The sequence below is a fragment of the Salminus brasiliensis genome, chromosome 1 (genome assembly GCF_030463535.1).
Source record: "Salminus brasiliensis chromosome 1, fSalBra1.hap2, whole genome shotgun sequence".
In the NCBI taxonomy this organism is placed as follows: domain Eukaryota; kingdom Metazoa; phylum Chordata; class Actinopteri; order Characiformes; family Bryconidae; genus Salminus; species Salminus brasiliensis.
Window position 1 is genome coordinate 93,036,507 of NC_132878.1, and position 17,694 is coordinate 93,054,200.

The 17,694-nt window shown below is 41.4% G+C and overlaps 1 protein-coding gene across 1 annotated transcript in view; it reads left to right on the plus strand.

Moving 5' to 3' along the window:
* Window positions 1–17,411, plus strand: part of brd2b (bromodomain containing 2b) — an 18,380-nt gene extending 969 nt beyond the window's left edge. Inside the window, exons 2-12 of the mRNA XM_072692437.1 lie at window positions 3,988–4,285; window positions 4,816–4,953; window positions 5,256–5,403; window positions 6,899–7,068; window positions 7,569–8,051; window positions 8,488–8,616; window positions 9,509–9,805; window positions 10,796–11,049; window positions 12,143–12,483; window positions 12,731–12,859; window positions 13,927–17,411. Coding sequence (XP_072548538.1) covers window positions 3,988–4,285; window positions 4,816–4,953; window positions 5,256–5,403; window positions 6,899–7,068; window positions 7,569–8,051; window positions 8,488–8,616; window positions 9,509–9,805; window positions 10,796–11,049; window positions 12,143–12,483; window positions 12,731–12,859; window positions 13,927–14,063 — 2,524 coding nt within the window. The 3' untranslated portion in view covers window positions 14,064–17,411. The remainder of the gene's footprint in view (window positions 1–3,987; window positions 4,286–4,815; window positions 4,954–5,255; window positions 5,404–6,898; window positions 7,069–7,568; window positions 8,052–8,487; window positions 8,617–9,508; window positions 9,806–10,795; window positions 11,050–12,142; window positions 12,484–12,730; window positions 12,860–13,926) is intronic.
* Window positions 17,412–17,694: the final 283 nt, after the last annotated feature.

Sequence of the window (17,694 nt, forward strand, 5' to 3'; positions counted from 1 at the left end):
AAAGCAGTATTGCACTGCATGGGTAGCATGAGGTAGAGTACCCCCAAGGCATGTCATGCTTGTCTGCTGGAGCCCCTTGTAAATGTTGCTGTGTTGTGGGAATTAACAGTAACTATGCGTTTAAAGGTCTTTATTTGCATTTTTTTGCATATATTTTTCATTCTGCATAAGACGATATAAAATAATGGCTGCCAACACATGAGGGTGCTGCTGTATTATTATGTTGATATGCTGATGTTTATATTTGACATGCAACCCTGTGCTACATCCGTTTAAGATAGATTAATTTAACCAAAGGTATTAGAAGGACCATATTGTAGGTCCTTGATGTGACTGTGGGTCTTATTGCTCATCCCTGGGTTCTGGGTCGTTTAGTCTTTTGGTTGGGACACCTTTATCATCTTTAAAGCTGAAACCCTCAGCTGGGATTGTGCCTCCCAAGACGCCAAATATCAGCGTTAAAGGGCTCAATGGACTGTCATCGGTAACAGGGTTGTGGATTCGATACTGGGGCTCGGCAAGCTGCCACTGTCGGGCCCTTGAGGAAGGCCTGTTACCCTCTCTGGTCCCCGGGCGCTGGAGTTGGCTGCCCACCGCTCTGGGTATGTGTGTGTGTGTGTGTGTGTGTGTGTGTACTCACTGCCCCTAGTTTACTAGTGTGTGTGTGTGAGTGTGTTCACTACCACAGATGGGTTAAATGCGGAGGACACATGTACAGTGACAAATGCAGGCACCTTTACCTTAACTTGCTTATAATAGCAAAACTGTTAAGCGGTAAGACCGTGTTGATATTGGGTATTTTGTCCCTGTTAAATGTTAAGATTTAATTTCCGAGGAAAAATATAACGCAAGATGTGATTTCTGGGGGTGTTTATCATGTGGCTCTGTTTCCTCCGGCTGTATAAGAGGCAGGTTTGTACATAGTGGCTAAACAAGGGAGCTGTAATGAAATGATTATCTGAAATGGATTTAATTAGGGTTTAGGGGTTCTGGTCAGAAGGCAGCTAAACCTTTTATTAGATAAAGTTAATGTTATTTTTTTTTAGCTTCTAACTATTTAAGCTCTTATCATCGGACACTAAAAGCATAGACTTTCACTGACCGTTTTAAATATTTAAATAAACCTGCAAGCCATAATCTGGTTTGGCGGGAGCACCGAAAGCCTGGGCCTCATTGTGCAGCCTGCTGTCCCGGGGACACGTATGTAAATAATGTAAGATGTGTAGGCATGTCCCGATCCAGTTATTTTGCCCCCCTATCTGCACCAGATATCTTAATGTTGAGCATCGTCCGACCCAAATCCGATCTTTGGCCTCGTTTACATCTGGTCACTTCATGTGTGTAGTATCAGCAAGATTTTAGCCACATGCATTTACTAGATTGCTGTGTGCTGCAGTTGTAACTGGTGTTTTGATTGTACTGGGAGGAGTTTTGGTTGTCGGACGCATTTGAGAAAGGCTGATGTGTTGAAGTTTCTATAATGTGGCTTAAATCCGTCTCAGACCACTACCGAAGGTGGTTTGAGCAATCAGATTATCAGTTTTAAATGTCTTGGGAGTTTTTAGGTGTGTGTGGCTTGACCATATCCAGATATAATTCTGGCCAGGGATGTACAGGATGTCTGCATTGCAAAGTGTGCATGGACAACAATATTCACATTGTCAGATATGCAATGTCACATAAGGGAGAATAAATTAAATGGTACACACGCGGTTTCCATTTCCCATGACCTTGATCTTTCAGAGACATGATTATATCAGTATCATTTGTTTTACTCATTATAGGTTGCACCAAGTGCATTATGAATAGCATAAGGTTGCACCATTGATTGAAAAATATTTTGCAGTGTATGTGTCTTAGGTTTTCATGTCTTCCTGTGTTGTTGAATTCTTGTCTTTTTACTGATTACTGATTCTGTGAAGCTGCTTTGTGGCAACCAAAATTTGATTTAATATCACTGAAAGAAAACTATTGCAATATAATTTTTTCCCAGTATCGTGCAGCCCTGATATGACTCACAAAGCGAGTCATATCAGGGCTGATGTGTGTCTCTCTCTCTCTATATATATATATATATATATATAACACACACACACACACACAAATGTGTTTCTATAAATAATGTTTATTCATACTGAAGTAAAAGCATGTTGTTTTTAATAACCAGTTCATATAATGAGACATAATGGACTGATTTATTTGGTAGCAACTTTTATGAAAGGACAGTTTTAGACTTAAGTGTGTTTAAGAGCTTGTGATCTTCCTGAAAATAATAAAATGGAGCAAATCCCAAACCACTGGGTTGAATTGCAAACATCCCCAATTATTACCTTGCCTATGTGTGTTTTCTTTGGGGTGTAGATTTACTGCGTGTCGATGTCAGACAAAAGTCTTGTATATCCCTAATGTAAACTTTACAGGAGAAGGAAAACCTCCTTTTCTTTCAGTGGAAGTCAGTGTCAGTGTTTTGTACATTTCTATTGTAAATGTAAAGAACTGCCTTTGTGCGTTTGTACGTGCCATGGGCGTCACGCAGCAGACAGGGTAATGATAGCTCGTAGCTGCATGTTTTGGTTAAGGCCACTTATAACCGTATAACCTACCAAAAATACATATTAGACCACTGGAGTGAAGGCATTAATTAAACCAACATCAATTACGTGAGCTTGGGCTTTGTTTATGGTAAAGGGGCATTAATAACACAACCTTGCAAAATGAGCATTGTGATCTAGCCAATGTAACAGAGTTCTAGCTATTTCAGTTTTATGCCTCAAACAAAATACTTAATGCATGTATGTGACAGTAATATCATTAATATAAAAATTATTCATTGAAAAATTTAAGATCACTTGAGTTTTAGATCTGCACTTTTACATTTACAATTAAGGCATTTAGCAGACGCTTTCATCCAGAGCGACTTACAAAAGTGCTTTACTATTTACCCAAGAAAAACCTCAGCTAGTTAGAAAAGACTAATAGTTTAAAGATACCTCTAAGCTTTAGACATTACTAAACTACTCTTAAGCTGCATTCCTGTCAGCTGGGAAGTTCATATAATTATTTCTGCTAAGAAAAGCTATTCTCATACACTGTGTATTAATGTCCTGTTAATCCTGCTGTGTACAAAAGTTGCAGTTAAAAATCCCTTGGGTAACTGTGGACGTTACATGTGGTAATTTACCTTTAATAATCGTAGACACTCAATCAGTCTGATGGAAAATCTTTCACTGATCAACGTGGCTGTACAGTCATCAGCCAAGACATGGTTGGTATCTGAGGTTTTGCTTCTTTAGTATAAAACTGGAGATGCTAGGCTTATGTTGCTAACAAGTACTGGACTTGGATGTTCACAAATCTCATTTTTCTAAACACATGCACAAAACATTTCCAAACCTCACCTGAAACACACTCAGATCTTCTTCCAGATTGGGCGCAGTCAGTGCATAAATTGCTTAAATATATATACACAAAGATAAGTTGGATCATGGGGAAGCTGTTCTCAACAGTAACCGTTCTAACATTTTAGCTTAAAAGTTTAAATAAATTGGATACATTGCTTAGTTGTGGTGGTTTTAAAGTTATTGTAGCTTCTCAATAGATTTTAAAATTATTTAAATGAAAATTGTTGGTGTTTATCTGTCAGGGTGTTAAAGAAGCAAAACCTTGCCTTATTGACTTCATCTGGGTTAGACATGGACTTTTTCCTTTCATGGGCATCATAGCTTTGCTTCCCCTAGACTGTTTTATTCCTTGGTGCTCTAGATAGTACGTGAAGCTTTAACGGACTGTGCTGCTAACTTTACCTTGAGCTGTGAACATGCTCCGACCAGTAACACTTTGGAACAGCTGTACAAACATCAAATGAACCATGGGAGCACTGTGTCAGCATAGTAGGAGCTTGTGAAACCAGAGCTGCTCTAAAAATCTAAGCCTTGGTCAAGAACTGTTCCAGTGTGTTGACCCGACGCTCCTCTTTTCCCTCCGCAGTTCTCTGGGAGTGGGGCTGTCCATGCTGGGCAGGATGGAGTCGAACGTACCCAGTTCTGGAAAACGCATCCGCAAGCCGTCTCTCCTCTTCGAGGGTTTCGAGAGTCCGGCTCTGCCGCACGCCCCTTTGCCAGGACCACCACTTCCTCAGCAGCCCCCTGTCAAGGACCCCAGCCGCCAAGGCCGAGTGACCAACCAGCTGCGGTTCCTACAGAAGGTCATGGTGAAGGCCCTCTGGCGCCACCATTTTGCCTGGCCTTTCCACGAGCCTGTGGACGCGGCTCGACTCAACCTGCCGGTGAGTGGAGTCCAAGGGCTGTGTTCAGTAGGCACGGCGTTGGAGAATTGGCCTTATTGACAGTTCTTTGTTTTTAAGAAGATTCTGATGCTTGCCAATGTGTTCAGAGAACCGTGGTTCTCCAGAACCACTTATAGTAAATGATTATTGGGCCAGTGTTTTCTTTAGCTCTGACATTTCCTGTCTAAGGAGCCAGTCAAAAAAATGTTTCTGCTTCCTAACACACAAGCCAGGTAATCAAAACTCTGAGTCATCTGCTATATACGTCTGTTTATAAGTGTATTGAGCTGAAGCTGAATAGAAATATGGACATTCTGGAGTCCCTGGAGGCTGAACTGAACCCCTGGCAAAGCTCACCGTTCTTTTTAAGCCTTCACAAATCCTGCTTTCTTTTGGGGACTGTTTTCCGTGTGTTTGTGTAGGCAACCGGGCTTATACATGTTCTATATTTACCTCGGCAGCAGAGCGATTTCACCACATATGAGCCAGTTAATGATCGATGTGTTTTTTTTTTTTTTTTTCCCTCCTAGGACTATCATAAGATCATCAAGCAGCCTATGGATATGGGCACCATCAAGAAACGACTGGAGAACAACTACTATCGCAACGCCAGCGAGTGCATTCAGGACTTTAACACCATGTTCACGAACTGTTACATCTACAACAAGGTGAGAACCCTCACTTAACCCCCGACACTCGCGGTCTGCACGACCAGAAACCATGGAGGTTGCTATGGAAACGGTCTCTGGTGATTTATTCATTACCCCAATGTGAGCAGCTAGCGTCGTCGTCACAGTTGTTGTTGTTGTTGTTCACAGGCAGAACGGCAGCATTACTCAAGATACATTTTTTAGTTGCAGATTAATTGCAGCTCCACACACGTAATGAACGGAGTAGAATTGCTGTTGCTCGTTTTTTGGATTAGTGAGCGGGAGAATCTGAAAGTGTTGTTCGGTTGTTCATATCACAGCCTACAGATGACATAGTGCTGATGGCCCAGTCTCTGGAGAAGGTCTTTCTGCAGAAGGTTGCGCAGATGCCCCCGGAGGAGATTGAGCTCCCTCCTCCTGCGCCAAGAAGTAGAGGTGTCAAGGTTGGGAAAAGTCGTAGAGGCAGAGGTGAGTTCAAGAGGTTGTTTTAAGGTGTAATCTCTTTCTGCTGTACGTGTGGTGCATGACCGGTTATTATATGATTTAATTATGCAGAAAATAACAGCAAAATCTGTGTATTCAACACTTTCATTAATCGTTAAGTTTTAAATATGTGTGATTTAGTGCTGGACCAAAATCTGCAGATGTGTGGTGGTGGTGGTGGGGTTATTTGTGTCACTGAGGGCGCATGCACAAATGCTTACTTTCCAGAGTAACAAGTTCAGAAACGCACTAAAGCCTGGACCAAGTCACAAAGGCCTCGCTAATCAGCTTGGGTGTGAATGAGAAGAGATGGTGAGCTCTGCAGTGTTTTAGCTAACCAGGGCTGCCATCTGACAAGTAGTAAATGCAGATGACTTCCACTTTTCTTGAAGTGACAACACCCAGTTTGTGCTGGGTGTGCAAAGCTGCTTAGTCTACAAAACCCACAGTTTTGCCACAAATTAGTTCAGATGCTCTCAGTAAAATGCTCCGAAACCCTGAAAAATGTTTAAATCTTTGTAAAAAAAAGTCTCTAGTAAAATTATCTTTTAAAATTTCCATTTTATTTTATTGAAAAGTATAATTATTAGATGGAGCACCATCATACCAGAGAGCACAGTTCTACTGCTCCACAGCTCAATGCTGAGGGGGCTTTATAACCCTCTACCCCACACCTGGCATTAGGCATGGAGCCAATAAGTTCCAGAAATTTGGGTGCTATTGGCCGTACTTCTGCACAGGGATTAGGCAAGCTGGCTGAATGTATTAGATAGAAGGGATGTCCACAAACTTTGGGCTTTTGGTGTATACTGTAGTGAGTTTTTTTTGAAGAATTTTCACTAGTTGTTGCTGTAAATACCAAAGAGTGAGAGGTTCTTTCACATTTGGCATCTGCAGAACGATGGCTAAAATCAGGTTTTTAAAATAAAAGCAGGTAATGTTAATCATGCTGAAGTATTCATTACGTTCTTGCTTTCTTGGATGTATGTTCATGCGTGGTGAACAAGAGACCCAAACAGTTGGAATCGTTCTGTGTTGAGCATTGATTGAGTTGATCTTGTGGTTGCATTGAAACAGCACAGTGATTGCACACACTGCTATTTACCACATCCTCTCTTAAAATCAATGTGCAGTCATAGAGAAATCATAACACTTCTCTTCCAGATTGTGAAACACTACCAGAAAGGGTCTTTGAACTAGCTGTTCAGAAGTGTTTTCTCTTAATGTTGGTTGGGATTTTTGAATGAAGAAGGTGGTTAATGTTATTTTCCCTGCCTGCTTGTGCGTGGTTACATAATTACAATTCAAGCCATTACATTTTGATGGATGAAGAATTTCATTTTTGAAATGATGTCCTGTGATGAATCGCAGGCACATGAAATAAGGAAATCCTTCACTTTGTTTGCAGGTTTACTTAAATTAATATGCTGCATTGTTTAAAAATGATCTCTAATGTTTAAAAACTGTCCCCTTCTCTTAGGAGGTGTGACTATAGCCCAGCAGGTCCCTGCGGTGTCCCAGTCTGCCTACTCTCCCTCCTCTCCAGATACTCCAGACTCCAGGTTTTCTGGCTCTCCTCATATGATGCTTAGCAAACCTGCCCCACCTCCAACCCTCATGACTTTGCCCCCCACACAGCCCACTGCCAAGGTACTGAACAGAAATGTATTTTAAATGCAGTATTTAAAGATCAATATGCTGTTGTCATAGTATGGAGTGGGGGTTGCTGATCTAGTCCTCACAGTATGGAGCTGAATTAAAAGGAATTCATGCAATCACCAAGACTTTGAATGATGTGAACATGCAAATGTGCTTTGGTTTATGAAGTGTTGGAGAAGTATTGTTAGGTTTGTTTATGTATGTGCTCCTATTAGAAAAAAGACAGCTGTTTGAGGACAGTAAAGTCTAATTCTGTCTCTTAGAAAGATGTATTGGGTCCCAAAACCTCTTATTCTCATTTTATATTTACAGTTACCCATTTTGCATCTTAAAGGACAGTTATAATGGTTCCTTAGGTGTGTACTAAATATTTTGTCGCTAATACATATATAATATCTACTCACAGAGCGGTCAATGGTACGATTTGTAATGGGAAAGCCATGGTTCTATACATTTGGCACAATTTGCTTATTTCCTCTGTCTCCCCACAGAAGAAAGGGGTGAAGCGCAAAGCAGACACCACCACCCCCACAACCATGGGCTTCCCGGTGGCTTCCGTCAGCCGCGTGGGAGGCATGGGCAAGGGCCGTGGGGGTGCAGCAGGGGGTCTGCCCTTGTCCCTTTCACCTATGCCCATCTCTCCAATGCCCCTGGACTGTGTTCCCAGTCTGGTGCGGGGAGTAGGTACGAGCGAGACTGTCCACCTGCAGCCTGTAATGGGTCGACCCCTGAACCGCCGGCCCATCAAGCCTCCTCGCAAGGACCTTCCCGACTCTGTGCGGCCCAGCCGACCATCACGGCGAGGGAAACTGAGCCGGCAGCTACGGTACTGCAGCGGCATCCTCAAAGAACTGCTGTCCAAAAAACACGCTGCCTACGCCTGGCCCTTTTACAAACCTGTTGATGCGTCAACACTCGGCCTGCACGACTACCACCACATCATCAAACACCCGATGGACCTCAGTACCATCAAGGTCAGTTCGGTGTTTGGGTGTACATGTCGGCTCATGCATTTTGAGTGTGCTAAGTGTTGTCATCTCTTCTGGAACACTGAACAACCTTGCATAAAAATGTAGACCAATATTAGAAAGCCTGTAAACTTATGTAAGCCTTATAAACTTATATAGCCTGTAACTATATTACATATTGTTGCTTTAAACAGAAGTGTTTAGTTAAAAATAGCTCTATATATATATATATAGATAGATAGATAGATGGATGGATATAAAATAAAAAGTTTTGTATCTACAGATACTAACGTTTTCAGTGTCTTTTGGGTCAGGGAGTATTGTGGCAGTGTTGTACATGCACACTCAAGCAATCAGCTGTGAGCACAGTTCAATAGCTCTGCTATGTGTCTGTGATCTGCTATCTCTCACTTGTCACTTTGTCTCTGCCTGTCTCTCTCAGAGGAAGATGGATGAGCGGGAGTACAGGGACTCGCAGGAGTTCAGCGCTGATGTCAGACTCATGTTTTCCAACTGCTACAAGTATAATCCCCCAGAGCATGATGTGGTGTCCATGGCACGTAAACTACAGGTACACATGCAAACACACTGCTTACAACATGTGAGCACTGTTGAGAATGTGTTTGAGCAGTACAGTGTGGAGTTGAGCCTGATTTCGAGGGCCCAGAAATCTCCCACATGCACTGGTAGGTTAAAAAAAAGAGCATGGCTCGCTACCTGAGCTGAATGTGGGCTAGAATATGTTGTCTGTTACTAATCTACAGACAGTGGAATGCAGTGAAGCTGACAATGTTTGCCCATTTAAGCAAGTGATGTGAATTTTTTTTTTTTTATTAGTGCTGTTAATGTTAAAATGTTAATGCACCTGATGAATCTGCAAACTTTTTACAATTAATTTAATTGAATTATTTAACTTTTATACCTTTTAATGCAAATTAATCATCTTACCAAGTTTGTGCCCAACTTCCATCGGGAAGTCTCTCTCTTTAGAGTCTAGTGACGTATTGGAGCTGTTATTTAGCGATGTAAACACCGCGTCGCTACTGTTGAGCTCAGAGGGTAGATTACACTTTTCATACTGAAATATGGATTAAATCTCATAACCAACCCTCGTTCTCTTACCCCTCCGTCACTTCTCTCACACAGCTGCCCCTCTCTTAGCTCTTAGCTTAATCCAGCCCAATGTCTGGTCATCCATTTATTTCTTAGTTGTTAAATTTTATTGCTTAATCATTATGATTGAGGTTCGTTGTGTTCAAGGCCTCAAGTCCTCAAGACAGTTTATTAGGCATAATTTGTTTGTTCTCTTGCTCAAAAATGTAAGGATGTGATATCTAGTATTTGAACTAGTGATTAATCTGAATTAACCACAGTCTATTGTTTTGATTAAGGGCATTAAACTTTTGAATAGGTAGACCACTAATATTTATGTATTTATTTTGGCTCGCTATTCTGTTTTTCAGGACGTGTTTGAATTCCGTTTCGCCAAGATGCCGGACGAAGTTCTGGAAGAGGAGGAAGAAGATTTGGTGCCCGCGGCTCTAGGCCACAATATGGGCATGATGGGAATGCGGCGCTCCTCCTCGTCTTCATCATCTTCGTCATCCTCATCGTCGTCTTCATCGTCATCACCCTCCTCTTCGTCCGAGAGCGAACCAACCAGTGAGAGTGAGGCGAATAGCGAGAGCAGCCCGAGCTCAGACAGTGAAGAAGAGAGAGCCCAGCGGCTGGCCCAGCTGCAGGACCAGGTGTGCACTCAGGTGAGGGGATTCTCACTTGGTCCAGCGAATACACACTAATTTAAGCAGACGTTCAGCATGCTGGGCATGTCGTCATTATTTGGTTTAAAACATGGTATGAGTACAGTACAGAAGGAGTAAGAAGAAGGAGTAAAGTACAGAAGCAGGGCGTTGTTGTGACATTGAGCGCTCTAACAAGTTTTATCGGTCCCTTAAGTCAATTTTCTCATTCCAGGAAGTCCTAAAACTGCTTGCATATAAAACAGATTAAGGATTAACCCTAAGTTAAATATCTAAGTGATGCATGTGCATATGCTGTGGGGTGTACTTCTATACATTTCATTAAGCTTAAGAACTGCCCTTCTTATTTAAAGGTGTTATACAGTACTGCACAGGGTTGAGGCATCTAGGCATGTTATTTAAAATAATTTCTCTCAGAAATCGCATTAGAACAGATGCAGGGAAACACATAAATCCAATAAAAAGGAACAAGAGCTTCTCATTCTGAAGAAAAAAAAATAGGTGAGATCTTGTTGGTCAGCTAGTCTGAAGAACAGAGCTCAGTTCTTCCAGGTTTCTCCTGGACGCCCCCCAGTCCAGCCAGCACAGCGTGGAGGATGTGTTCAACTACAGCAGCAGCAGCAGCAGCAGCAGCAGCTCACCTAGTTTACCATCATTAAGCCCTGATTTACCAAACTAGGTGTTGATCTGAGGAGAACTCTAAATAACACTAGACTCCATGAGGAGAACTTTGGAGATGTTCTAATGATGAACACAGTGATGGAGAACCACCACCACCACTTTCTGTAGTAATGTTGTTATTATTAGTGTTTATTCTAATATTAGTGTTTTTCTGAGCTAATAAAGACTTACTGCCCTGAAAAGCTTTTTAACCCTAATTTCCACAGGAAACTTTTGCACAGTACTGTAAGTGAAAATTGAGCTCAGAATTTCTAAAACTGCTCTATATGGTAAAAGTGTTAAGTTGAGTGTGCCATCTTTCTGCTGCAGCTGCGAGCGGTGCACGAACAGTTGGCGGCTCTGTCATCCACCCCCATCGTCAAGCCCAAGAAGAAACGAGAGAAGAAGAAGGATAAAAAGAAAAAGAAGAAGCTGGACAAGCGCAAGGGCAGCCGGAGTGTACCGAGCACCGAGAGGGAGAAGGAGAAACCAAGCAAAGCATCGAAGAGCAAGGCCAGTAAGCCGGCACCATCGTCCACTCAGAGCAAGAGGGCTCCAACCAAGAAGAACAGCAAAAGCAACAAGTGAGAAATCTCTGTTATGGAATGTTAATCCTGTATTTAATTATTGTACTAATGAACAGCAAAGCGATTAGGCAATGCTGGACTACTGTACATTTCCAGGAAATATATATCCCATGTAGAAATCAACACGGGCCCAAATAGCTGTTGATGCGTTCATACCAAAAAGAAAAAACCTTAGTAAAGAACAAAGTCCATTTAAATCTCTGAAATTATTTAGACAGAGTTTAAGTGCACCTCCTATGTGGGATATTTTAAATGTATAGTTAGTATATTAGTATATAGTATATTTTAAATGTATAGTGAAAATTATCCTATCCTAATAGCGCAGAGAAGCTAAAATTGTTACATATAGAGCAATTATTAGACATATTATAATAATTTAACAAAAACAAAGTTAGCTTTTATGTTTTTGTTTACAAACAAAACGTACTCTGTGATATTACCATGTTACATGCCCAGCCTATTTCTGGAATAGGACCTTGAATCTGTAGTTTAGAAGCTGCTTTAGTCCATATCCATGGTTTTCTTTTTGCTGCATGCCCTGAAAATGTGGTCATACTTTGTGCTTGTGGCATATCTTAAAATAAACCCTGCAAATTGATGCCTTTACACCATTGACATAGCTGACGTCAGTGAATCACAGCCCTATTTTGGATGCGGTATTGATCTGACACATTATTTTTGTCAGCTTAATGGACGTGTGCTTTTGTTGCCCTGTTAAACCACACCGCTATTGTTGATATGGGGGGCAATTTCTGCCCTTGTACATTTATACTGAAAATGGCAGTGGGTGGCAAGGCTTAGATTATTTGGTAAACTTGGGTTAAACAAACCCAACACTACTTCTTTATCCCAAAGATAAAGTTGTAAAAGTCTGACGTACCAGCATAGGTTCAGGCTCATGACAAGAACCATAATCGTAACAAAAAAGGACTAGAAAAGTGCATTTCCTGACTGAAATCGAACCAAAATCAACAAGAACCAGAAACTGTGTACTACAGGTTATGAAACTTGGGCGCTTTTGGTGGGTTTTTTTTTTTCTTTCTTTTTTTTTTTTTCAGTCCAGTTTATCATCTCCCTTTCTGTGTCCCAGGACTACCAAGAAGTCGACGCCTGCAGTGTCTCGTTTCTCCGCGGCTGCAGCTGCAGCCCCTGTAGCTCACTACGACTCCGAGGAGGAAGAGGATGTCCTGCCCATGAGTTATGACGCCAAGCGGCAGCTTAGCCTGGACATCAACAAGCTCCCGGGCGAAAAGTTGGGCCGCGTGGTTCACATTATCCAGTCCCGTGAGCCGTCACTCCGCGACACAAACCCAGAGGAGATCGAGATAGACTTTGAGACTCTGAAACCATCCACGCTGCGTGAGCTGGAGCGTTATGTCATGACCTGCCTGCGCAAGAAACCACGGAAACCCTACGGTGAAGCGCCAGCGAGTATGTACAACCATTTTATCTCGATCACTTTGTTTCTTTGTCTTTTTCGACAGTAAATTTGTTACGATTTCCTCCATGTCTTTGCTGAAGTTGCAATATCCCTTACCTTTGAAACATCAGCTTTTGATTGGAAAATTATTTATTATTGATATTTATTTTCGTTCAAACTGGCATTTTCATCATTATATCAGTGCTATGATAATATAACAAGAAGAGAAAAGTAAACCAACTGTTTTTCTGTGTTTAGTGGCAAAGAAGGCTGGGGGTGGGAAGTCACGTGAGGAACTGGCTCTGGAGAAGAGAAGGGAGCTGGAGAGGAGACTCCAGGATGTTAGTGGACAACTCAACTCTGTCAAGAAGCCCCAGAAACCCAAAGGTGAGACATTGTGTATGTAACCATAGTGTGTGCATAAGCCTGCAATAGCAATAACTGCTTCCTGAGGGTTGGATGAAGCACCATCATTCTAAAGATTAGAGTTTTTGATGTCCTAGGTTCTAGATCCACGGCCTCTTTTCCACTGCAGGGCCAAATGGTCCATGTATCCAAACTGTGAAACTATGTGAGGTTTGGTGCAAGTGTGGCTAGCTAACGGATAGCTATAGCCGTGGTCCTGGCATAAAGCCCTATATATATATATATATATATATATATATATATATATATATATATATATATATATATATATATATAATCATGAACATAGTCCGGCACAGCTGTTATTTCTCATCTTTTAATACAAAAACTCTGCAAATCGCGTTTAAGTGCTTGCCTCACAAAAGTAATGCTAGTTTCCAGTAAGCAAGTTCAGCCTGTGCTAGTGCTGTTGGAGATGTTGGACGAGCCTGGCTGGCTGGCTGGCGGGCGGGCTGTGCTAACGCCACCCTAGCTGACTCACGTATGCTCAACGTTATTATGCACACAGTGCACTAAAGTGTACGTTTCTCTACACCTGAAGAGATGCTAAAAGGCAATTCTTGTGCTTTTTAGATACAGTATTTGCCATTTTCTGTACTGGAAACGTAGAGCGAGTCATCGGATCCCTGTCATTTAAGCCCTCTCACTGAAGGGTTCTGTTGCCCCAAGTACAATTAACTAACCTTGCTCAGACCCTTTAGGCCCTGCAGTGGAAAAGAGGTCCAAGTGTCCTTTGGTTTAATGAAGAGTTCAGTGTAAATATATTAATACAATATTGTTCTTGTTAAGCTTTTTATATTATATATATTATACATTTAACTGGATATTATGATAATCCATAATTAATTAATTGATCCTAACATTTCAAAATTGATGAGGTTTGATAAGGAGACATGCCTTCATTTCACTAGAAGACGTTTCAGCAGTACAGCTTACAGTACATTTAGTGTTAATGGACAAAAATACAAAAGCGATACTCCCTTTTGTTAAAGCTTATGTATCTCTCTCCTCTCACTTTCCTTACTCAGTGGAGAAATCCAGCAGCGTGGAGCAGCATGCTGTGCCCACTCGACTCAGCGGCAGCAGTTCAAGTTCAGACTCTTCTTCGTCGTCTTCATCTTCTTCCTCCTCCTCCTCAGACACCAGTGACTCAGACTCCAGGTGATCAGTCACTAAGAGAGCCTAAACGGGGCCTCACTGGAGCTCCAGGACGTAGATTGATATTGTGGGACATTCTGTCACAGTAGACCTTTTAGGGTGATCTGGAGATTGAAGGGAGAGAAAGTGGGGGAAAAAAAGAAAGAAAGAAAGAAAAAAAAAGACGGCGACGCACCAATCACTACATTTTTCCACAGTGGACACAGTAATGTATGACTGTAAATCCCTGAAATCTGTTAGTGTGTTGATTTGTTTGTAAAAAAAAAAAAAAATGTACATAATGTAATGGATTAATTTTTCTTTTATAAAGAAGACTTTTATAAAAATGCCCATAGTGGGAGACTTTAAATGGGGTTATGTGGACGTAGAAACTGCGCTGCTATCTTTAGTTGGTAAAATGAGAGTTGGTTTTGTTTGCATTCTGAGGATTTAGCGCTCTGTTCGAATTCTTCATTCCCCCCCACAAACCGTGACTTTTGAGGCGTACCCAAAGTGGGAAGTTCCTGAAAGCTTGCCTCTGTCGTAATTAAGAGGAATAATCCAGCGTTTTAAACCTAATCTACGGCTCATGCATCTGTCCCGTACCGTTCAAAGCCGCTGACATTAATTAATAAGTGCTTGCAAAAGGATGGAAACCCTTTCAACTCAATTTGTGCTTATGATAGAAGCTGTTGGCAGTTGCTGAATTCTGTGAAATAACCATTTTAAACATCTGACAATGTAAAACACTGGTTACAGGATGACAGACTGTGAGGATGTCTTGCGTTTAATCGTACTCTTGCTTTCTGTAAGGTTCTGATATCTGTGGCAGGAGCCTGTGGAAACTAGTACAGTGCTAATGAATCATAAAGGAGCCTCCAGCATCCAGCCATGTTTAAAGCCTGATCCAGTTCTGTGTTCTTGTTTTGTTTCTTTAACCCCTCTGTTCTAGCAGAGCGCCCTCTGGTGTCCTGTAGGTGGTCTTATTTCCAGCCTGCAGCAGTGGGGAGCCGTTGACGTATTGCTCACGCTGCCCAACCAACTCCGTTTCGTTGTACTTTTCATTGCACTGACATTTTCTGTTCTATCATAAATTATATATAGCTATGTGGGGAAACGCACTCCAGCTACATCGTAACTCTTGAATTAGAAGTGGTTAGAAACTGGACTATAACAGAAATGCAGTTTTACAGGACACAAGACTACTGCATTCTTCAGTCTTAAACCAGCACTCAGCAGTGCTTAGTAGCCTGAAATGCACACCTGATCATGGTACATTCACCACCTCATAACATAGTTATATAGTGTGTAGTGGTACACACTCTGAACTGACATTGTACAAGACGTGATTTGACTGCAGTATTGTAAAGGAACTTATAAGATAACGCACTATAAAATGACCATTTATATATACATTTTTAAAAAGTCACTACCAAATTAAATCACATTATAGAAACTTTTTGCTAATCTTGATGTAGCTTCAGTATAATCACAAATACTTGGCATTAAACTACTCCGATTGGAACAAGGGGCAAAAAGGGTCATCCCTATGTAGCATCTCCGAGAGAAGAATATTGTAGAGCTGCGGCCTGTTTTACCAAATGTAGGCCTGTGCCATGGTAACAGCCCCCAGTACAATTAAACTCACTTATCACCACAAATAAATCAACATATTTCAATATTTGTGTGCCATTTGCATTTCAGTTGTTTATTACTAGGTGTATTGCACCTTTTGTGGGCAAATGTGATTTTTGTGGACGCAGGTTAAACTTGCTATGTCTAATGTCACTATGTCTGCACTCCTGCAGAAGCTAAAAATTGCCATTATTACCATTCAGGCCAATTCCACCTGCTCCTGCTCCTACTAGTAGGAATATTCCTGTTATTGTTATAAAGCCAGTGTAACCATTTAATAGTTATTTTCCAAAAGTTACTTGAATATAAGGGTACTTTGTTACTGGCTCAAACCCTGAAGGCATTCTACATGCAACTACAGAATTCAGCAACCGTCCATCGGCTTTTATTATATGTCTATTTTGATTTATTGGGTTTTTGGTTCTTATCTTGCGTACAGGGAAACGCATCAAAATATGTCTGGCCTAGGTCTGATCCAGACATAGGAGGTTCTTTAGAGTGAACGTTGCTTCTTTAGGTGAGCAGTTTAGATGGTTGCATGGTGAGGACACGTGCTTTAGATTAATTGACGAACAGGAATGCACAAATATCTGAATTTGGAAGAAGGCTCAAGCCGAGTTCTTTCGCTGTGTGTGTTGGCAGAGCTGTGCAGTGTGTAATGATCAGCCAAAGGGAGGAATCGCTGTTCTTCAAATAGTTGCTTCAGAATAGTACATGCGCTGCAGCTCATGCCGTGATCAATCGTCTGTTTATACAATAGATCTTTGATTTCTCTTTTTTGTGTGTTTTTGTGTTTGTTCGTTTGACTTGGATTTTACTTCATCGAATATGAATGTGATTTGGACCTCTCAAACGATGGGCCATGAGCCAAAGTTCATTGCGGTAGACAAATTAGAATTGTTCATCCAGCGTTTCTAACGAGCCCCATGTTATTAGTGCAGGCTGGAACGACCTCCGTTGCACAATGCCGATTGAGTCGCCACTTGCTTTCCATTCCTTATTAGCAGGGATGGCGTTTGTGACTGGTGTACTGCTTTTAAAGGGGAGAAACACAAGGTTTCCAGATGGGAAAGGAGCAGTGAAGTATGTTATCCTTTATAGTAGTCTAATGTTGTTAGTGATGGGCTTTTGTTAGTCGGTTTGGAAACTTATGGGGAGCTTCTGGGAAGAAGAATCAGAGCTAGCGCATGAAAGTAACGGCTTGACATTTTATTATCTATTTCCTGTATATAATCTCAGATCAGATCTCAGCTGAACATGGTTCTAGTTTTTCTTTCTTCTGCTTTTTGTACCGATGGTCTTTTTAATTTTCTTTCCCCAGTGTAAAGAACATCACCCGTTCCTTGTGACCCATGCAAGCTGCACAGATGCAACATTCCGTTACTGCTATATTTATATTTAGGCTGGTAGACCATTTGAAATGTATATTTAGTTTGGTTTTACTTGAGTGCAAATACACATATGCCGACTGGACAAATGTGTCTGTGTCTGTTTTTGCCTTTTTCTGCATGTCACTGGAGTATTTTTTTGTACAGTAAGCTTTAAAATCTCGTTTACACCTTCCATTAATAAGTTTGACTTATCCCAGTCAAGACCTGTATTGGGTTTCTTCTGTAGTTTTGCCCTGGGGCTGCAAGGCTAATGCAGCTGTCCCACGGTTTGTCAGAAATTTAAGGCTTTACAAAGTAGTGTAATTTTATATCTGATCAATCTCCTGTCAATAAATCCCACCTCTACCCTGTTCACTGTTCAATGACCAAGTCCTAACCACCCCATGCCCATCTCCTCCCTTTTAACCCATGCCCATCTCTAATTCCTTACTCCACCTTTAATGAGGGAAAGCAGAAAGGAGAAGCCACCTGAAACCAGAGTTCTTTCCTGTCTCCTCGGAAATAATCATAAGCTGATGGCATGGTCTGAACTAGCAAAATAGGTCATAACCATGATGACTGGTGCATTAAACTGATGTACGGTGAATGTTTGCTCTGTTTCCTCTAGGGATGTGCATTTGACAAGTTTTTATT